This window comes from Etheostoma spectabile, chromosome 18, assembly GCF_008692095.1.
Source record: "Etheostoma spectabile isolate EspeVRDwgs_2016 chromosome 18, UIUC_Espe_1.0, whole genome shotgun sequence".
Lineage (NCBI taxonomy): Eukaryota > Metazoa > Chordata > Actinopteri > Perciformes > Percidae > Etheostoma > Etheostoma spectabile.
The window spans coordinates 4,129,781-4,152,191 of NC_045750.1; the positions used below are offsets into that span (position 1 = coordinate 4,129,781).

At 41.9% G+C, this 22,411-nt stretch overlaps 1 protein-coding gene across 8 annotated transcripts in view; it reads right to left on the minus strand.

The window, feature by feature from the left end:
• The window catches only part of col12a1b (collagen, type XII, alpha 1b), a 142,205-nt gene that overhangs the window by 9,012 nt on the left and 110,782 nt on the right, over nt 1-22,411 (minus strand). For 5 of the 8 annotated variants that reach the window (XM_032543766.1, XM_032543771.1, XM_032543767.1 and 2 more), the window contains 15 exons: nt 22,151-22,315; nt 21,559-21,597; nt 21,267-21,402; nt 18,817-18,962; nt 16,837-16,946; nt 9,426-9,584; nt 7,531-7,608; nt 4,779-4,865; nt 3,821-3,874; nt 3,496-3,591; nt 2,876-2,929; nt 1,170-1,223; nt 1,015-1,068; nt 609-680; nt 480-515 (listed from right to left, as the gene is read on the minus strand). In XM_032543766.1, coding sequence (XP_032399657.1) covers nt 480-515; nt 609-680; nt 1,015-1,068; nt 1,170-1,223; nt 2,876-2,929; nt 3,496-3,591; nt 3,821-3,874; nt 4,779-4,865; nt 7,531-7,608; nt 9,426-9,584; nt 16,837-16,946; nt 18,817-18,962; nt 21,267-21,402; nt 21,559-21,597; nt 22,151-22,315 — 1,340 coding nt within the window. Of the gene's footprint in view, nt 1-479; nt 516-608; nt 681-1,014; nt 1,069-1,169; nt 1,224-2,875; nt 2,930-3,495; nt 3,592-3,820; nt 3,875-4,778; nt 4,866-7,530; nt 7,609-9,425; nt 9,585-16,836; nt 16,947-18,816; nt 18,963-21,263; nt 21,403-21,558; nt 21,598-22,150; nt 22,316-22,411 lie in introns of all 8 variants that reach the window. The other 3 variants (XM_032543774.1, XM_032543769.1, XM_032543773.1) reach the window with 1 other exon arrangement.

Sequence of the window (22,411 nt, forward strand, 5' to 3'; positions counted from 1 at the left end):
CCACAATAAAACAAATGGCAGCCTGCAAAACTACCCCGTACAGTTGACAAAGTGCAGTAGGTTGCTGATTAAAGGATCCAGTGAGTGTCATGTAGAAAATGTTACGGCAGTTTCATGCGGCGTAGCTATGGCGACCAGCTGAGAATCCTGCCTACACTGAGGAGGAACTAGCCGTAGTGGAAAACAGAAAAGTACTAGTACCAAAAAAGTGAGTCGAGCCGAACCATGCGGTAGAATGATTCATATGTTGTATCTGTGGCGCTTCTATTGTGTGTTGGAACTTTGATTGTGAACTACATTTCCCATGAGTAAAAAAAAAAAAAAGCCCTGTTTAGGAGATCTGAGGTTCCCTTTTGTCAAACAGTAATCCATGACTGAAAGTTTTCTGATAAAAGAATTAGATATATGTATGATTGCAGTGATCCTCTCAGAAACACGCACACCGAGAAAAGTCATTTAATAAGTTCAGATGTACTCACTCTCTCTCCCTTGTCTCCCTTTGGACCGACAGCACCCTGAAAACAGACAAATAAAACCGCTCAGTTGTCAGAAAACCATTTACTATCTGGCTGGTCGTACGAAGCCGCCATGACAGTGAGGACACTTACATTAACACCGGGGTCGCCGGGGTTTCCTGGTTTTCCTGCACTACCTGCTACTCCAGGAGATCCTGGAGGTCCCTGCAAGCAAACACAGAAAATTACCACAAGGTTGAGAGGACAAAAACAAAAGCTGGAATATAATCGTCACATTAGCCAATAAAAAAGCCTCTTCTCTGCTCAGAGCACGAAGCCCTTTCTGTTGCGATAAAAATCTTCTTTGTTATCAGAACAATGAGAGTTCACTCGACACCTCGAGCTTGTTAAATGTGACTCATGTTTTCTGCTCTCTAAACACCAACGCCAGTTTGTCCTTGAGCAAGGCACTTAAATGCTTAATTGTTTCAGCTGGGTTGACGCGCCTCAACGCCCTGCCAACGGTGCATACATGCTACAAACCGTTTAAAACTCTTACCATGGGTCCGGCGGGGCCTCTGGGTCCTGCTGCTCCTTCCTTTCCTTGAGGGCCCTGGGAATAAAAGATCCGGACTGAGAAGCCGAGCTGATTCTGTTGGTGTGTGTGAAGGATTCCGAGCATGGTTGCTATTAAAAGCAGCCTGTCGTACTCACCCTGACTCCAGCTGGTCCGATGGGGCCGACAGCACCGCGTTGACCCGGTAAACCCTGCAAACACAAGAACACAAATCAAAGCTGCGTTTTCTTTGCTCCGACTGAATATTCAAACTGGTTTGTTTCAGCACTGGACTTCTGCGTGTCAAACACTAAAATCTCATTTGCTCAGAAACCCCGCTTGCTACTTTTATTACTGGTCCGCTTTGGTCTTTGATGCCTCTGCATCAGATTTACAGGCAACATAATTTATTCCAGATCGGTTTTATCGGCCAATATAAACCAGAACCTGCGTGGTCTGCATGTCATTAAATGCATGTTGCTATAGCATCTGCTCCAACATGCTCACCTACAGCCCGCTCCGTCAACAACGTCCACGTGGAGTTACACTCACTGTCAGTCATGACTCCACAGTGTGCAGCTCTGCATGAAGCTGTCGACTTAATCACCGTGACGACACGCTAAGACAAATCACTTCCATGGAGACAAGCGGCCGGTGATTTGAATTGTGGAGTTTTATTGAATCTGCAAACTTTGTTTCTTTCGGTTGTCATTTTCAGCAGATTAATCTCATGAAATGGCAAATGTATGACACGCCAAATTGGCGCGTTATCAAGACGCATACGCGCTTTTTAGCGTGTTTATCAACGCCGTTTGGCCTCCATTGACTTACATTATATTACAATAGCATTTAGCGTTTCCTAAACTCAACCGTTGCTTTCTTCTCACGATAACGCGGCAAGTGGCTTGTAGGTTTAAAATTTCCCAATCATATTCGACTCTCCTCCTGAAGTTCTGCTTCTGAGAAATCTTTGTGTAATTACAACTCTGTTGGGTAAAAGCAAGAACACGTATAGGCCGATTAACAGTCGACGCGTCTGAGCTTGTGCCCACCGACGTGACGTGAAAATGACGTAGATCTCAGTGGCGTGCCAGGATCTTGAGTGCATGTCCACAGGTCACCAGTCTATTCTTTTCAGCGGCGCGACAAAGTGGAAACAGGAACCCTGAACGAGCTCTGGGCAACCAAAAGCCAGGACTTTTAGAGGGACTGCAGGTCTCTCTGGTAAACTCACTGGGTTAAAATGAGTTCTTGTATGGTGAACAAAAGGCTTGATCCGACCAATCAATCATCCAATCAAATCGAAGCATTGACGTCATTGCTGCTGCCAGTTCTGCCGTTGTTGACCTTTTTCTTCTTCTTCTAGTCCGTAGAAATAGCAATGTCTGTAGCCTATGCTCATTAGCGCCACCTCTGTTCAGGAGAAGACAGAAACTAGCTCGAGTATAAACAGTTACCCCGCTCCCATCCCGTCACACTGGCGCATGACAGCTCGGCTGCGGCGAGTATACCGGACGTTTATCTCTCCTTCGTCCATGTAAAGAAGAAAAGCTTCACTCTACATTTAAGGGTTAGGGTTCTTTGAAAATCCACTGAAGCAAAAGTCAAAAAGGATGTAGAAGGCCAACACTAAACCAGCGCTGTTAATCAGGGGGTCTTGTTCTTGGCTTGTTCTCTGCAGAAATTGAATTTAAAAGTAATGTTTTAAAATATATCCCCTCTTTCTGCTCTGAATCCTCTCTAGCTGAAGAACTGTCTCAGTCGGATTGGACGCCAGACTAGTAGTCAATCTGTAAATTTTCCTCGTCACTGTTTAAAATCCCAAAAAACTATATAATTTTTTTCCAGCCAGAGTTGCACTTACTTTCTGTCCAGGTAAGCCCGAGTCACCACGGTCTCCCTTCGGTCCAGGGCGGCCCTGAAGGCAGAAAACAACATGAATGAACTTCATGAAGAACAGAAGAATAACACAAGATTTAGAAGCCACGTGTTCTGCCAGCGTGTTCATCCAAGAGAAACAATTCATCCAATTTAAAAATCCCTTCTGCAAGGGAAGGCTTGCTAACGTCAGCTAGCACTCGTAGCTTGCTTATGATAGCAGTAGGAGGCAGAGGTAAGTGATCCCAAGTCAGAAAGTCAGATGTAAAGTAGTAGAAGTAAAGTGCCATCTTGTGTGACCTTCCTAGAGACAGATGGTTTAATCTCAGTGCTTCCTCATCTCATAGATGGAAATCCAAACTGTGATTTATGAACATGCGCTGATACTAAAGCCTCAGGTCTTTGTGGTATCACTTCTTTCCCTCAGACATGAAGGAATGTGAATCTCTGCTACAGATATTCTCCCCACCTTGTAAATTCTGATCATGATAAATCGCCAAATAATCCCTGCTGCGGTGCGCTGAGTAATGCTGGGATTTATGTTTAGCCGCTGAAAAGGGCATTGCAAGGAGTGTGTGTTTGTGTCTGGTGTGTTTAGAGACGTACAGCTTCTCCTGGAATCGAAAGCCCACTGGGTCCTTGAGGGCCGGGCAGACCCATGGGCCCAGGTGGTCCGTTATCTCCACGCGGGCCAATCGGTCCCTGTAAAATAACCGGAGATGAGGAATGCTGCTGCAGACCGAACAGAACCCTTCATATCAGGCAGGGAAAAAAACACTCATTCAATAAGTGGAATCAGATGTGTTCAAAGCTTTCGTACTGTTTTTGTTTTTATCAAGGGCTGAGAGCTGAAGAGTGATCCAGTACAGAACAAACTGGCAGGGATTTCTTTTGTGTAATCTTAATTCAATAATTAATAAAAGGTACTCACAGCGGGACCAGCCTCTCCTCTTTCACCTCGGGGACCTTTGTTGCCGGGGGCACCCTGAGGAAGACAAACATTAATCACGTTAACACAACAAAGATGAGACCAGAATGTGCATCTGTCAACTCTAAAAAATATCAGGGGCTAAAGTATTCCAGTATCACTTTAAAAAGTTCCTGATAAGTAGTCGAGTCACAAAAATAACTATCATTTATTTATTAATTGTTTAACGTTAATCTGGTTAAACAGGACTGTGTGGGTTTAGTTTGATATGATTGAAAGTAACCAAAAACATCTTCCAACTGATATAAAAGAAGAAAATAGTGCAGGATCGTATCACTTACAGTAAGGAGCTGCTTAAGAGCTTTTCAGGCCTTTAACATGTTAATTAATCTTATATTCAGTCCTAATATCTTATTTAGTAAGTGGAGATTGTAGGTGTGAGAATGTTAATGATGAGCCTGGTGAAATGTTTCTTATTAAGTCTACAAATCCCATTCAAAGACCAAATTATGATTAATCCATATTGTTACATCAGTGGGGAGGAGGGGATCAGAGGGGAGTCTGAAGGTTTATTCATCGACTGTGAGACAGGTTGGCCTCCTGCCCTCTCTTAAAAGAATTTATAAGGCTTTGAGAAGAGGCGTCCCAGTGTCTCAGGGTGCAATATTCTCCTTTGTACAACATATAGTATATAAATACTCATAAATAACCAGACAGGGAAAAGCTTTTACTGTCGTGTAAGAATACTGCAGTGGAAACATGTTCCATTACTGAATACTAAAAGCATGAAAATCCCACTACAAGTAAACACACCGACTCTCTGACAGAACTGTCAGCGGTCGAGTTGCATTGTCAAATAATAATAATACAAAAAGTGTACTTAACCGATAGTGGCCTCCAACCTCTATCAATACGGTATGTTACAGAATTTTCTTTGTTTCTTCTCCAGACAGACTCTTACCATCGGTCCCAAAGGTCCCGGCGGCCCGGAGCCCGCTGAGGTGCAGGTGCAGGAGTTGGGAAGAGACGGACACTTCAGCTCATCTCTCTGGTGGAGAAGGAAACGGAACAACAATCAGAGATATAAAGACAGTTGCAGAGTGAATCGTATGAGCCAAAGGAACTCCATTCCAAGTTTCATCTGATTTCCCGGGGGGGGGGGGGTTCAACTTCAGCAGCAGATGATTGATGCAGTCATGGTTAAAAAACCTTAACACACCTAAACTGTGAGTGAGCGTCCTGATGTGTGGAGCAGATCTGCAGTGTTCCCTTTAAATCAGCATAGACTAGTGCTACACAGAATTCAAGTTTGTCCCTGAAAAATATTTGAACCCTTCAAACAGTCCAGACATTTGTGTTAGGTTGAACGCCTGCACAAAACGAGCAGAGCCAAAACTGATCTGACGTTTCTCACTACCAGAACAAATCTGTGGGCACAGGGACGACCCCCTGGGTGGTTTTTCCGTTGGAGGAGGCACATTTTCTGGTTCAGAGAATTCAGCACAAACATGAAAAGAAGCCCAAGAAGTCCAACTCCCAGAGAGGAGGACTTTCAAGGACACCCAAACAGGAAGAGACGGATACTGTAAAGAAGTCAAACTTCCTGGTCAGTTAACAGCAGGCTTCCTTGCAAATAAAGAACTATAAATGTCACTTTAATCTGAAGTTTTAACACCAATAAATCATTTCCTGAGTGTGGAATTTCATTAGTGGCCTAATTTTGTGACAACAGAAAAAGTTGTGTACACAAAGAAACATGTGCATCCCTGTAGTTTATAGGTTGTAGTTGTTTTAAGGAGTAGTCCCAGAAGAAAGTTGATGAAATCTTTAGTTATCAATCACAAACTGGTCCTGGATTACACTGAGTGTAAGTTTGGGTTTATTTTTAGGATTCTCCACTGACACTCTGGATCTCATTTCTTTGCCTCCTGTGATGCATGTCAACATGAATAATACTGATGATCATGTCTTAATCTTTGCTTCATTTTCTCCTAACAAGTGGAAGTAATTAAGCATCAGCTTAAGGTCTAAAAAGTGCTCATAAATTAGACAGGCACCCAATGTTGTTTTGGATATATTTAGTTCCGCTCTATATTTCCACGCTTATCGCCTCAGTTTGGATCATTTAATAATTGTCAACAGAGCAGCCCAATCAAACAGCTGTCTTTGCTTCGCAGCTATTGAGATAATAATTCACCAGAGTTGAATCCTTTTCAAAAATCCTTTTGGACGTCCAACTTGTAGACATGCTGCGCTCGGACAAAGCTTTTATTTGTTACGATGTCTCCAGGGGTCCCTGCTGGGACAGAAGTGGGAGAGACCCGCCCCTAAACAACAGCCAGCTCTGTGCTGCATTTTAAAAACACTCATCCTGTCACTGCTGCCCAAATATTTAACAGCATGCAAACAAATGTCCCTCTCTTTTCAGCCTCGCTGGGGTCTTGAGAAACACCAGAGGTTCATGTAAGAGGGGAGAGAAGATGAAGACAGAAGGGAACTTTTCTACAATGTTTGTGTGTATTATGTTACTGCCCACAGGTTATAATCAGTCTCTTCAGCTTTTCTATTTCCTTTCTCATCACCCTGCTATACATCCAACTATGTTCCTACACAGCTGCACATACAGCTGAGTAAAGTACATTTATTAGAGTACGATACCTATGTACTTGTACTATTTTTTTTTACACAGAAAACCTACAATGAGTTTCTAAAATACACTGTACATAGAGATGTTATGTACAGTGTGTTATTGCTACTTTTACTTAAGCAAAGGATCTCAGTATTTCTTTCACTGTTGCTAAAAGGCAACTGTTAATTAAAAATTAAAGGAATCTGCACACATCAGCCAAATTAATGCTAAACTGGAGCCTCGACAGACAGATCAATGAGATAGGATCAGAAACAAACATATTGGCATATCAAAATGTGTTTTGTATTATATTGCACGCCCTCTTGTATTTTGGCTCACACTCCTGCGTATCATATAATATGCTGTTTATGTTCCCTTTTTGATTTGACGTGTGATTCTGATTATGCTGCTTTGTGCTTTTGATCTGCTACTAAGTCTGAAATATCCAGGACCCAGTCCGTCTGGTCAGAGCTGTTTGGACCTGGCTGGGCCTTTTAACTCTCAGGAGGCTGGGATTACTTCCGCTCTTAGTTGCAACTAAAATGAGCCATTGAAATGTGTTTGCATTGTCCTAAAGTGTGGATTCTTTCTTCTACGTAAAATAAGTTTGAGAAAAACCAGGTGGCCTGAGAGGTTTAGTTTAATAAGATCCGTTAACACATCCAGGATGCTCCACAGATGTCAAAACAAACAGCAAAAATGCACTTACACAGAAGCAGATGTGAGTTTTTAGAGAGTTGGGGGGGGGGGGGGCTGCTTAACACCGATATAATCCGTTTAAAACGAAATCTGCCCCATATCAGGATGACCTTCTACAGCCACAAGCGTTGGCATTTTCTTCCAGTTTAGAAAACTGGAAACATTGCTTGCATTAAAAGCATATGTCTAAAATCAGACCTTGAAAATACAAAAAGACCTTTGCTTTATTTAGCAAATAGCAAAGGAAAATCTTTAGATGCTCCTCCCAGCACATTATCTGGATACTAAAGTCAAAGCTACAGACAAAAATGTACCGCTGTTAGCTGCAGGTTATTGTCTGTTAAGCATGTTGGGTTAAAAGAACCTGTGTCCGTGTTTCCCTTACCATAGACGGGAGGTCACAACATCTGTCCCGGCTGGTCCAGCCCAAGCTGCAGACAATATCGAACATCTGGAGCTGGAACTGCGGACAGAAAGGGAACAAAAAGAAAACATGGGCATGGTGTGGTACATGTTTCTCTAAACCGCCTTCACAGCTCCCAGAAGACAAATAGAAAGACAACAGAGAAATGCAGCACAGCCGAGTCCCATCAGCCCCCAAAAGACAGGAAACGGCTCATTTTGTTGCGATGTTGATGGCGTAACATACCGCACCGATTATGTTCATTTTAAAAGGTCCATTTTGATTAAATTCAATCCCCGATTCGGTTAGAGAACTTCTGATATTGTGAAACACTGACCTGTGCTCGCTCAGATTTAAACATTAACTGATGTTACAGAGAGCTGGGAAGGAGTTCAAGGATGCTACAACATTGCGTGTTTTTGATCGTTGTTTCAAATTGACTGTGAATTGCCACATCTCCCAAAAAGAAGGCTGAATTAGGGTCCGAACCAGCAGCTAATGTTAGCTAATGTGATCAACCACTGCTGTGCATGCGGCTGAGTCAAGTTAAAGGGGAACGATGCAGTTTGTTTCAGCTTAAAATACCTTAACTGCACAGTTTTGAAATCATTGGAATGGTTATATAATAATAATAACAAATTTTATTTATAATGCCCTTTACATTTCAAAAAAGAAATCTCAAAGTGCTACAATTAATAGGGAGTTAAAAACAGTTTCCAGAGTAAGATACAATTGACAAGCATATGACTTTTTTGGAGTTGAATGGTGGTGGTCTCGCTCCCCCCTAGCGCCTATGACCCTCGCAACTTTGGGCCGGGGAGCCACCGGCCTTGTTGGCTGGCAGTCTCGCAGTGTAAAGAATTGCTTCACGGCACTGCATACATACAACCATTCAGGAACTGGCTAACAAGGTGGAGGATGGAGGGAGTTTTTCACACTATCGTCATGGCTGAGCCGACAAAAAAAGAAGCAGAAAGCTAGGAAAGCATTGTCGGAGGAACAGAGAAAGAGGTAACGACAGACTGACCAAAGGAGGAGTCAGACACAAGTAAACATAGGAGCTGCCAAATATGTATTCCGAAGCTGTAGGGGGGGGGGGGTCTATAGAGAAACCTGTTGGGGGGGCGGGGTCTATAAGAAACCTGCAAGAAAACAGCGAAGAAATGGCCAAAACTGCATAGCGCCCCTAAAACAACTTTAGGGAATTGTTCAAATGTTTTTATCACAAGTTGTATGTATATTATGCTGTATTCATGTGGTGTTGGAATGATTGGAACAGTGAGTTCCTGGCTGTTTAACACATATCTTATTTGTAGTGTCCATGTTTTCCACATTACACATATTACGAGCTCATCACCACACCAAAGTCAGAAGAAGGACTTTCAAACTGGGGAAATGCGCCTGAATTGTTTGAAATATTTAAAACATTTATGTTGCTGGCATTCAAAAACTGCAGCTCCCATGATGCTTTGAACAGGGCGATCCCCACTGGCAGCATATTTTGAAGCTTTTCGGACATTACGCTTTGTTACATTTGATAAAAATATGTGCACATGATTTGCTCTTATCAAGTTTTGCTACAAACGGCCTGTGCTCTCCCATCGCATGGTGAGCCACATGCACTCACTGCAATGGGTCAGCTCTTGTGGTTTTGCTCAGTTGAAATCTGATTTATTTTCATGGTTTCAACTGTTGTTTGGGTTTTTGTTGTATTTGCAGACTGCCAAACATAATTTTCCTCGAGGCCTTAGCACATCATCCAAATACTAGATAGACAAATTTACAAATAAAAGTAAAATCCGTTATAAATTCACACTTGAGTATTTCCTTCCTCCTCTCCTGTCTGTGTGAGCGCAGCAGGATCAGAGTTCACTTACAGTTGCTGATTCTCCTTTGGAGCCGATGGACTTGGACATCTTGCCCAGAACCTGGTAGCCATCGCTGGATGTGTTTCCTGCCTCCTTAATCTCTTTTTCAGCCACTTCTTGGCAGTCGATGTTGAGTTTGACGCCGGTGGACGAAACCAGGATATGGAGCTTCAGAGAGAAAGGGAAAGGAAGAAAGAAGGAAAAAAAAAGAGAGTAGATTTTATTGGCACATTCTTTTTTCTACAACCAAGTCTTATGTCTGGTTTTTATCCTGATGGCCTGCAAATTATTAGGTTATGTTGAGTCTGAGCTTAGGGAGGACGTCCTCTGTCGTCTCCGCTGTAGTTAGCTGCTGGAATGTAAGAGAGGGAAAACCAGCGCTTCTTTCTGTTCATTCAGAAGAAAAACTACTCCATCAGAGCTGCTGCAGAGAGAAGGAAATCACAGTTTGGATCCAATGCTTTAAACTCCTGTTCCTATTCGCAATCTGGGAATTTACAACAAAATGAAACTCATTCCCCTTGTTATGCTATTTCCCATGTTGATGTGTGCTACAATTTAAAGATGCCAAATGCCCTGAATACTGCAGCTTTTAGAAGACAGGAGAGCATTTTAAAGAGGTTACTTCACAACATACCAGTGCTGATGTAACATTACAACACTTTTTTGTCCCAACTCCAAAAACTCTGAAGAAATTTCTGATAAATGCTCTTTTTGTCACAAATTTTAAATCTGTGTAACGTAACTCATGAACACCATGAACTCGTCTAAAGCAACAGTAAGATTACTGGTGGTGGATCAGAGTCCACGCTGCACTCGTCCTTTGTGTCCATATCGAATTACCTTTAATTATTTTAATTGCATGCTCCTGCATCTTGTCTTTATTTCTCCTCGTTCCTTATGAAATAAAAGCAAACTTCCAAAAATCTTAGAGAGCTCTTCCAAAGTGTTTTTTCTACCCCAGTTGCTGAAGGTTTATTGTAAATTAGGAGGGCACAAGACCATGGCCTATTGTTAATGAAAGTGAAAATGACTCTGTGTATCCGCCCTGTCGTAATGGGCCTTTCTTTGGTCAATGCTACACCCTTCCACTAAGTTTCATGATTATCAGGCCAGGAGGTTTAGTTTTTTTTGTAACCCGGCTGACAGACAAACTGGAAACATAACCGCCTCGGTGGGGGTAATAAGATGTATCGTTATTCTTGTGCAATTATTCAAAACAACTTTCCCACAAGAAGTGGAAAAAATGTACTTTTTCAAAAATCTGTTTTTGGTGAAGGATCCACCGATGCAACACAAACGGCATTGATGCCACGACATAAGTGATCCACATTAAGTATTGTTTCTTTGTCAATTTCATTATTGAGTTCAGAGTTTCAGACTGACTGTCTTTAGTTTCATAGCACTGCAGCGATCCCTGACCTCATGTTACCTCACATTAGAAAAGATGCCGGTACAGATTTTAAATTGTGGAAATGAAGAAAAGCGCTTATGTGGAATCAGAACTTGGCATTTTCAGATACTCTGAGGTGAGGTGTTGGAATCAGACAATGTCCTCTGCTAAAAAAACACTCCCATAGGTCGTTTGTTCAAGCAGCAATTACAACTCGTATTAATGTTTATAGGGATGGTGCCCTTTAGGTCAGATCATTACTCTTACGAGAGCAAAGCTGGGAGATAGGTGACGCAACACACACAGGAATTTCACCAAGGAAAGCGGGGCAAACGGAACTACATCACGTTCTATATCCAGTTAAGTAACGTAACAGGATTTTAACCCAAACCACAAACTTCTTTCTAGACTTAACTAAGTAGTTAACATGTAACCAAACCGTGATCCTTTGACAACGTTAACAGCGTGCCTTAACTTTTAGTTGTTTAGATATGAAGACTGAAAACGCTCCTGTGGGTCCTATTGGAGGGGAGGGATACACGACCGATTTCATCGTATGGCTTAAATGAGTCAAGAAAGAAAATATATCAATGTTCTTCAACTGTATTTATATTAAAGTTTCCTGAACTGATGACGTAGAAGCAGGAGTTTCACATGGAAAAGAAAACGGTTTGCTGTGGATTCATCGTGTCTGGCTGATGCCTCATCCTCTTAATAAGGTCAGTATCGGGGCCGGGCTGAAGCGTCCTTTCATACCAGCAGCTATATCTTTGTTGATCTTTTCTGCTCAGCCACATCTCAAAGATTCCTCCCTTTCCCACATAAAAAACTAGAAATGCAAGACATTTTTGGGAGCTAAATCTCCCAAAATTCCTTTCTTCTCATCTCATTGGAAGGCAAATAAAGGGATCTTACAGAACTTCAACTTTTATTTGTAAAGGAAGTGAGGCAGCAATGTTATATTGTTATATATGTGTCAGAGGTCACACCCGTCTGGAGCAACTAGGGGTGTGTCTAAGTGTCTTGCTTAGGGACACAGTGGTTGACGTATCTCAGCGAACCCATGTCTTCCACACCAAAGGCACGTGACATATCCACTGGACCATCCCCACACACACAATACCACAATGCAATTCTCCTGACTATCTCCCTCGCCAAATCTCCTCATGATGTCATTTTGCGGTAAACCTTTACAACAACTATTCCTCGAAGCCAGTCAGAACGAGTCCAGCTGTATGGAGGGATAACATCGCTTTTCCAACCCGCCGGCAGCCGTGGCTCGCTACTTGTGGTCAGTCAGCGTCCGCAGAAATGCAGAGTCATGTTTAACAGACCGCAGGGAGCAGACACACTGAGACGTCCAGGAGAGAAGCCCAGCAGCGTTTCCTCTTACACTTTTTTCAGACATTTTATCTGATGCTCAGCAGCTTTCAAAAAGTTAGCAGATACTGAGGAAGTTTCAGTGTGTTGCTCTCAAAACTTTAACACCTTATCAGGGACGAGCACAAAAAAAGAAACAAAGAAAAGTGAATTTAGGCAACAATAGTCCGTCTATTGTTGCCTTAATTCACTTTTCTTTGTTTAATTTTTTGCTGTTGTGGCTGCATCAATACGATAACAATGCCCTTGGCCCCCAGTCACGTGACTTTGTTTCTATCCTCACACCCAGAGCAGCGCAAGTCTTTCTGCCTTCACGTGAGTTTTTACAGCAGATTATGACAAATGCCCTGTGAATAGTAACCAAAACAAGTGCAGCTTCAGCTTGTAACGTGTCCATCACACCGCGCAGCATTGCCTTATATTAAGGTAAAAATGCTACGTTATCATCCAAAGCTAATGGCATAATGTATGTTGCAGCAGCAGGCTGACGTAGCTAACGTAGCTACGTAACGTCCATTACGTGGGTGTGCGTTCTGTAGAAAAGAGAGAGGCTTTACGGGGATGAGATGGTTTGGGCTCTTGAGTCATTCTGTTTACAACACAGTTTTCAACCAACAATCAGACGTGACATTAGTGAAAAAGTTGCCTTACTTTGTTATGAGATGTTAAATGAATGTCCCAATTGGTTAATGTCATGTAATATAATGTAATGTAAGTATGCCTTCACAACAAAGACGACTGAAGAAGAGAGAAAGAGCTCAATGAAGCAGCTAAAAGATATATACCTATAGATATATACCTTACACTTGTCTGTATGGCTGCTGATTATGTCTGTTGATTATTTTCTCGATGAATGGATTAGTTGTTTGGTCTATCAAATTTCAGAAAACTGTGAAAGATGTCGATCAGTGTTTCCCAAAGCCCAAGTTGACGTCCTTAAAAGTCTTGTCTTGTCCACAACTCAAAGATATTCAGTTTATTGTCACAGAGGAGAGAAGAAACTTGAACATATTCACATTTAACAAGCTGGAATTTGCTTTTTTTCTAAAAAAGAGGACTGAAGACGATTAATTGATTATCCAAATAGTTGGCGATTGATTTAATAGTTGACAACTAATCAACTAATTGATTAATCATATCAGCTCTACATGTCTGCAGGAGTTTAAAAGATATGAGTATCCAATAACAGCAATGATATGGTTGTATTGAAACTGTTAATATTTAAATGTGATCAGGTCCACAGCTTTCACTCACATCTTTATTCTTGTCAGGCTGGAAAATCCTCTGAGATTTACAAGAAACTCTGAGACACTGTTCCTGTAAAACACAAACTGATGGATTGGCCTCTTGATTTTATCTGGCATTACTGGCATTCAACCCGCCAAAATAAAGGCGGTTCTCAATCCAGAACTTCGCTCAGTTTTCAAGCCAACCTATGTCGGATTGCAGGGACCCAGGTTCCATTCAGCCCAAGTATATTTGTTCTGGGAGACGGGTCAATCATAAGTGGGACAGATAAGCACATAAGAAGCTGGGTCCAGACTAGTTTAATGATCGCCAGACAGATTCTTTTAAGAGGATGGAAGAATGAACGGGTGCCGTCAAATTAAAAGTGGGCTCATGAGATAGCTAGGGTGGCGGAGTAAAATGTTAGCGTTTGGCAGATTGTATGTCTACACTAGAAAACGGTGAAATGTGGCAAGTAGAATGTTAAAAAATAAAATTTAGTACTCACGAAAAAAGAAGGTCAGTACTTATTTTCCCATGCCTTAATGTGACTACCATTTGCGGCTTCTACCATCCTTCAAAAAGGAATGTTTGAGCTCTGATGTTGATGTCTGGAATCAGTGTTTGAGTTACAGGCTGCAATACGAGGATGTTTATCCAAGTAAAGATGAAAGTGGCCACGATGCCTGTGAGGTCATACACACTGCAGATGGAACCTCGGGTCAGTAGGACAGATTTATCTGCAGTCGCCCTGAAGCTCTCCGGCCTCTGGACCGGGGAAGTGAAAGAGTAATATTTCCCCATCTCCTCGCTCTCTCTCTCTCTCTCTCGCTCTCTCTCTTTCGCTCTCTCTTTCGCTCTCTCTTTCGCTCTCTCTCTCGCCGACTTGGCACTAGCGATGTCCTGATCCAGCTCTTTTAAGCCTGACCCAAATCCAAATCTCTCCTCTCATTTTTTTTGACCTGTTTCTGATATAATTTTAAGACTTTAAAAATCTTGTAATCTAAATAATCATCATCTCTCTCATTACTTTGTTTTGAAACTTTGAGCTCTGAATTGCCCTCTGGATCAAATGTCTCGCAGATGTCCCCATCACTCAAAGCATATTTATTTCCGTTTTTGTTGCTGCTCTCTGAGTCTGTTGAAAGTCACTGGCGGGACTGTTAATCCATTTCTCTGCAGGTGGAGCGGATCATTCACCGTTTACACAGAGGTCACATAGAGGATCTTTCCTTTAATCCTTGTTTTGTCCCATGGGACCAACAAGATGCTGAGAAACCATTTGGCTATCCACAACAGATCTCAGACACAACTGCGGGGGGATTTCACTGATCCATACTGTGCCGATTTAGCTGGTTGATAAAATGTCGCGAGGGGAAGGAGAATTAGCCGAGTCAGACGTGGACCCTGACATGTCTCAGTTTGGTTCTGACAACAGACCCAAACATCCAGCTTCAGCAGACTTTCTAAATCATGTTCTATTCTGCAATGCGCTGACAGCAAGTTCAAAATATCCAAGTCAGCAGCGAACGTTCTCCAGCCCCGCTGCCTGACAGGCTTTTAAATCTTTAAGTTTACAAAACGATTCTTCAGTCCAGTTTTATTATCGCCTGAGGTTCAGCCTTCATGACGCACACATGTCCTCCCTGCAGCAATGTCCTTGAGCTTGGCACTGATCTCCAGACAGCTACCAGGTTTATGGCCCACTCTGACCTCTCTGTGGAGGGAGGGGGGGAGGGAGGGAGGGAGGGAGGGAGGAAGGGAGGGATGAGGGCAGGTAAAGGACGTATTTCACCCTCAGGGATCAATCCTGCATCACTTTCTCTCTGAAGCTCCTGAGAATGTCATCACGACTGAAACAAACGCGTCCACAAGTTTATCCAGAAGCTCCCCTTCTGAAAATGCCTTTTTTAATTTAGAGCTGCGTGTAATAACTCAAATATTTTCTCAAAAGCCTTTTTTTCCCATTCCACTCTAACTTTCATTTTTTCTGCCTGAGGGCAGAAAGAGATTGCATGAGATTAATACCTTCTGCGTCAAATATGAATCATGGCTAAACCTGCCCAGAGGAGCAGCTGTCGCCACAGTAGAGAAGCTAATATTTAAATCACAGACAAGAAAAACTGTCCAATGAGAGACAGACTTCCTGCTTAGTCTGACTGCCCAGCAGTTGCAGCGTGCAGAGGCATGCTGGGAGGTAAAACCCAACCTCAGAGCAGCAAGAACTCCTTTGTGGTGGGCTACCAGAGGCCAGGCCGAGGGCCTTTCCTCCAAAACCGCTCGTAAGCCGAGAGCGGAGACGGATGGCGGAGAAGCACCGCCTTCCTGCTGGCGCTCCTCAGCCGTTCTGATGTCATTCTTTAATAGCTATAGCGGTGACCCAACATTTTCCAGGCGAGCTTCCCAGCAGGGACTGCAGTGCATTATTTAGCACTCTCCCCCTCTCAGAAGAGCTTATGAATCCTTGTGAAACTTTGTGATTGTTGCACAGCTGTCCACACGGTTTCCCCACAGCAGTACACCAAGAGTGTAAATGAGTGTCACTCTTGGTGTCACTACACCGACTGTATAACACATTTTCTCTGATAGGAAACTGTCCTTATGGCTTCGCTGCAGAATCTCTCTTCCATCATCACCATCAAGCCAAAGGCTCTGTGTTGGACAGTGTATTAAAATCACGCTGACAAAAAAGAGAGTTAAATGAGACATTCCTCAACAAAAAGGCAGGCATCATAATACATTTTCATCTTTTCGACCACTTAAACCTTAAAAAATATGGTGACTCCCCGTCTTTATGTACAAATCAACAAGTCCCCAAACCAAACCCATTTTTAAACTCCTAACTTTTAAAGTTTCTGTGATGAATGACAGACCAATTCAACGAGAATCCGACTGACTTTCTAATTTCCAGAAGATGCAGATGGCAGTCTCATTTTGTGGCGCTTAAGCTTCATGTGGACCCTGCAGCTTACAGCCTGCAGGGGACCATCTGTATGTCTGAGCCTACATAACTCTTAGGAACACGTCTGTAGCTGCACCTGAGGGGCTCTGCCTGTAATAGACGACACATTTGGAATCTCAGGCATCCGCAGGATCTGTATGACCCCGGGACGTCCAGCGGGAACAAAAACAGAACTATTTGGCTGCTGTGTGACGCTGCGGTCATGCCTCAAACTAAAGGATATTTGATTTAGTCAATTCAACCAACACATTTGACTTTCTGTATTGTTCAGTTCGACGTAATTATGATTGAAACCCAAAATACCCAAACAAACTGCTTTCTGCACGATGAAGGGTTTCTATTTGATGCAGCAGGTTTGTCAGTTCAGCCCCGAGTGTCTCATAATCTTTGGGAGTTAACCCGGCAGATAAACCACATGCAGCTTTAGTATGGGGCCTCAACACTCTGCTGGTTCTTACCTTGTGGAAGCTGCCGTGGAATATCCTCTTCACTTGATCGTTGTTGAAGGTGACCCTCTGGATCTCACCACGCGTGTCTTTGTTGTAGAAGGACACCGTCTGGCTGAAGGCTGAGCAGAGAGACAGGGACAGACATGTTACACACTCATCCTTCTTGTATGAACACTGAGGTCAACACCCTCGACTAAGAGTGTAAAGTTTGTTTTTTACTTATTAACAAAAACATTATGCAGATGATTCTGCTAACAGGCTCCGGAAAGTACAGACAGCTTTTATCTGAGGCTTGAAGGTAATCATGCAAAACATGTTTAGATGTACAGTATATAAATATACACATCGTCTCTGTAGCACTTTGAGATTTCTTTTTGAAATGTAAAGGGCATTATAAATAAAATGTATTATTGTTATTATTACATCAGGCCATAAGGTGAATGAAGAGGAAGCACTGTTACTAAAGCCTAGTTCTACTTTTAGGGTTTGGGAATCAGTGATCCTGCGTTTTAAGCCTCTAAACAATCAGAACCATATTTACATACTGGATAAATCTGCACATACTCCTGCAGGACCCAGCTCAGCACTACGATGATGTGATTCCTATTTTGTAACTTGAATTAAGTCAAGGGACTTGCAAGAGACAGATAGTAAAAAGAATGGTCAAAACTGTGGTAGCAGAGATATTCTAACTTTTAGTTACTTGTATGAATCAAGCTCAAAAAACACTGGATCCTACACATTCTATAATGCAAATATTATTATTCCATAATGCAATGAGCATTATGGAATAACAACAAAGCTCCTCCAGAAGACATCACAGAAGACATCATACAGCTACTTCCACAGGCCAAAAAGTTCTCTTCAGTGTGTCCCTTTAAAAGCTTTTACTCGAGGGAAGAGTATTACATAGTAGTGGGACACCGTTAAATGCACTGAATATCAAGTTGATGATTTCAAATGTGATTTAAAATCCGCTCAGCACTAGTTCTCAGCTTTAGAGTAAAAAATTGACACTGGGAAATTCTTATTCTGATGTAAAGTTAGATGAAGAAGTTTGATGCCAATCTCACATCTGTCATTACATATGAAACAGAAGGCAGGAGATTAGGGATGTAACGGTAAACCACAATAAAAATGTTGAAAAAAATAATTACCATTCCAATTTAAAATCTCATTATTATCATGGTGCATTACCACGGTGTGGAAACCGCGTGTTTAATCCTTCCCAGCTTCATCTGAGTCTCCTGAAGTTGCTGCGCAGGCGCACTGCGCAGCCTACAAGTCTGAAGCATGGGCATGTTTTGGTTATTATAAGAATGCCGAAGGACAGTTGATTGAAGATAGTTATCCTGTCTGCAGAACGTGCAGGAAAAAAGTTGCTGCTAAAGGCATTGAAGATACTTTTTAAAAAAAAGGCCGCGATACGACCAAAAACCGTGATCTTTTTGGTCACTATAACCACATTTTCATTCCGTTACATCCCTACTTAGCACAAAGTCAGGAAACAGCAGGAAACAGTTACCATTGGCATTGTCATCTAAGTCTCTGCCAGGAAGCAAATATGCATAATTCCCAAAATGTCAAACTATTCCTTTAATAATCCAGATTGTTTCTCCCTCTGGACTAGTATCTGAACCTCGGGTGTCGTCCAAGTTGTGTTACACAAGAACCAGAACAATCCTCTTTGGAGGATTTCCATTGAAGCCCAGCAGAAATTCCTGCTGACAGACTAAAAGCGAGTCTTTACCAAGACGGAAGATTCTTGTGGTAAAAAAAAGGAGTCGGCTCGGTTATCAACTGAGACCGAAGCAGCCGGGGGGCCACAGCCGGCTCATTACACCCCACTCAACTCTTTTCATGAACAGACACAATGAGGCACAGCTGCTCAGCATCCACACATCACACATTTCCATGCCAGTACCTATTACGCATACACGCACACAGACACAAACACATCGCTGAATCAGAATAGAGAATGATATTTACGGTCGATGGTGACGCCGGTCTCTGGCTTGTGATCTTTGTTAGACACCTGCCAGATGTCGAAGGCCTCGGTGGGCGAGTTGGGCAGGAGGCGGAGCATCAGGATGATGGTGTAGGCGTGGGGAAGACCGTCAGGGTGGACATCTCTGTTCAGGAAAAGACACAGAGAGATGACATGTTACAGGATACCAAAGTCAAAAATATCATCCATGTAAAAATCAGTGTTCAAAAATGACGAGTGAAGTCCGCACAACAGCTGAATGCTTCGGAAAAATACTTAATTGTACAGATAAGGCACACTCAACGTTTTAGCCGACAGAGGCCTTTATGATGTTACATGATGGTGCCCCCAGGAAGTTACATTTTGGACTTGAAGATCTTTTTAATACCACCATGAAATATAATGCCAACTTCATAGCCATATAATGTAAAATCAGTGTAAATTTCAAGCCTGAGATAAGTATTTACAAAGTCACGTTACCGTAATTCAATAAAACATTTAATGAAGTTATATGATTGTACTCTTATAACATAAAATGAATAAAATATTAGTCACATTTAGAGCTCTCATGCTATGAAATTAAAAATACAGACTGTTTTTCCTGACACCATGAAAAGTTGTGAAACTTTTTAAAGACACATGGTTCTCAAAGGACAGCGATGCTGCAAACATATGATGATCTTATAGAATATGATGCATCGCTGTAGATTTATCAACCGAACAGTATAGCAGGAATATGAATCCAGAAACATCAGACAGAAGAGGAAAAAAGGTGAAAAACCTAATGAAAAGCAGATGCATTCATATGGAACGTATAAATTCTTTTGCAATGAGTGTTGCTACTTCTACATGAGTAAAAGGACTTAAATAATGTTTCCATAACTGGCATATATATCAGAGCAGGATGTTTTCTCATGTGCCCCTCTGATGTCACTACACATTTTGGGAAGTCACACTTGGTAAACAGTCATCATCAAGCTGTTTTCCACCCCTTTGGTGTTGCATGCAATGTTCTAGATACAGGACGCCTATGTTGGGTGGCGGGTGGCCAGCATTCACAGTTGTTTTGCGGTTGGGTTTGCACTCAGTGGCCTGACGAAGGCTTCAGAGAGAGAGAGAAAGAGAGAGAGAGAGAGAAAGAGAGAGAGAGAGAGAGAGAGAGAGAGAGAGAGAGAGAGTGCTGCTTGACCTCACAGAGCGTCGTAAATCCACTGACCCAGTTCGTAAAGAGAATGAGCTCGAACACAGCGGGGCAGTGTGTGATTCTCATGCATCTTCAATAAAAAAATGGTAGACAACAAAAACTATTGACAAAAAAAGAATGAGTGAATCATTCAAATGGCATCTTCCAACCTTATCGGTTGAGTTGTTACACGAGGGGAGGGACTGAAACAATGTACACTAGTCGTACTAAGTAATATTTGTTAGAGTGCTAACAGCTGACTGTCCATGTTACTCATTTCCAAGCTAGCCACTGTTCCACTAGCATCCTACATACGGTTTCTCATAAAGTGTTTCTTTCTTAAACGCTGCATAAAAATGATGTGTAGGTTTTCTGTCCTAAGATAAATCTGCATCTTCCTCTGTACTGGGCAACATAAATTTGAACATCTCACCAATTTAAATCAGATAAAACGTTTTTTGTTGAGTTTCCTATGTTCCTCAGTTTAATATGTTTTTAATATGACACATTTAGGAGACTTTTTAAAGGGTTTTATAATCTCAGGTAAAATGTTCAATGTATGTTTCCCTATATCAACATGTTGAAATCACCTTTGATATCACCTCTGAACTGATAATTACCATTCAAACTGCGTTTTAAACATCCTCCTCCCTTTGTTCTTTTCCAGTCTGAACAGTGAAGACAGCCTTTACCAAACTCGTAAATTGTTTACTTAAAGAGACACAGGGACGCCCCGCTTTTTAATCATTGATCATCAGCAGCTCAGATGAGTATTGGGTTTATTAACAAAACTATGTCAGAGTTGTTATTTTTATTTCCCAGTACAGCTGAAAATACCTATTTATCTTAGATTTGGGCAGAACCCCTTCGAACCATAATAAAAACATGGATAAAAGAGATTTCCGTGAGAACAGAAAGTTACCGGAAAAAATCTTAAGCATAATTTATCGTTGTGTGGAGACTCCATGCAGAGCTTTCCCGTAGCCTACGTAAATTACAAGAAAATGATTCCATGAGTAAGTAAAATATAAACACATTCAGATGTGTTGAATAAATGCAACTGCTACCAGCAGTTCTTGGATTAGCTGAGATGTAATCTCAGGCCCCAGAGTAACTTTAAGTGACCCTGGACATACTTTAGTCTCAAATCTACAATCCAAAGCAGGTCGATGCTGGAAAAACATCGATCACACAACCGTCCATAAAGAAAAGAGGTTGGTCAACCAAACTTCAGACAAAACAGAAGTTATATCCTGTGAGACTCACGATGTGGGCTGAGTCAGGAAGGCGTTTTTGTGGAGTCGGTATGCTGTGTAGCTGTTGAAGGAGCCCGGCTCCATGGAGACACCTTTAACGTAACCGTAGGTCTTCTCTGTCAGGTTGAACGCCTCGAGCATCCGGAAGCCTGAAACACAGCAGATCAGGAGCTTTGTCTTTAAATGAGACATCTCACGGACATCTGCCTAAGGAATGCCAGACAAATTTTAAAGGACAAGAGTGATTTCTGTGCTTGGTAAGTGATGATTTTTTCCCTTAAAAATTCGTCAGTATTTGCACTAACCAGGTGAAGTAAATCCATTCAGGAAAATCAGGGGACACGCTGTGGAACAAGAAAGAAAAAAGACCACAAATTCAGCAACGGTGAACACTGAAGAGCACCCTGACCCTCCTGTTGTCCTCAGGTCAAATTTGACCTTTTTTAAAAAACTTTCTACATCAGAAATGTTGGGTTTCTTTTAACCATATTGTCGAAAAAAAGTGACGTTCTTCACAAGTAAAACAAACGATCAGTTCACTTTTTTCGTTAAATTTGTGTGTTTTGATAAAAGAACGTTGAAATAGATGACAAAAATCTCAAAAAAAGCTATAAAAAACGTGGGAATAAAACCTCAAAAAAGCGCAGAAAAAAAGTGATTAAAACATCGGGAAAAGTGACAAAAGTGTCGGAAAGTCAAAAAAAACGCTGACAAAAAACAAAAGTACTTTTTAGATTTTGACCCAGAAAAACTAAACGTTGCATCGTCGACGGGAACACAAGGGTTGAACAGAAACCCATTTTTCTGATGATTTTTCTAATTTGACCCGAGACAGCATGAGGGTGAAACAAGCTATAAACAGGCTGTATTGTTGCACTAGATATGGTGCTAACTCACTTGATGAGGCGGTCTCACAAATGAAGTTAATCAGGTTTTCTTTGATGGTGTCAAAAGCGTCAAAGTCGTCCACAACAAAGACGTATCTGTCGCTGGGTTTGCTGCCGATCTCCTGCAGCTCCACAAAGTCCACATCAGCAACACCGATGGCAAAAACACTGTAACCTGAAGACAGCACATAGAAATACACTCAGAATATCATTAAAACCAGATTGGTTGGCACGTTGAGAGGTAATATATTAGTTTACTGCTTCGATTTCT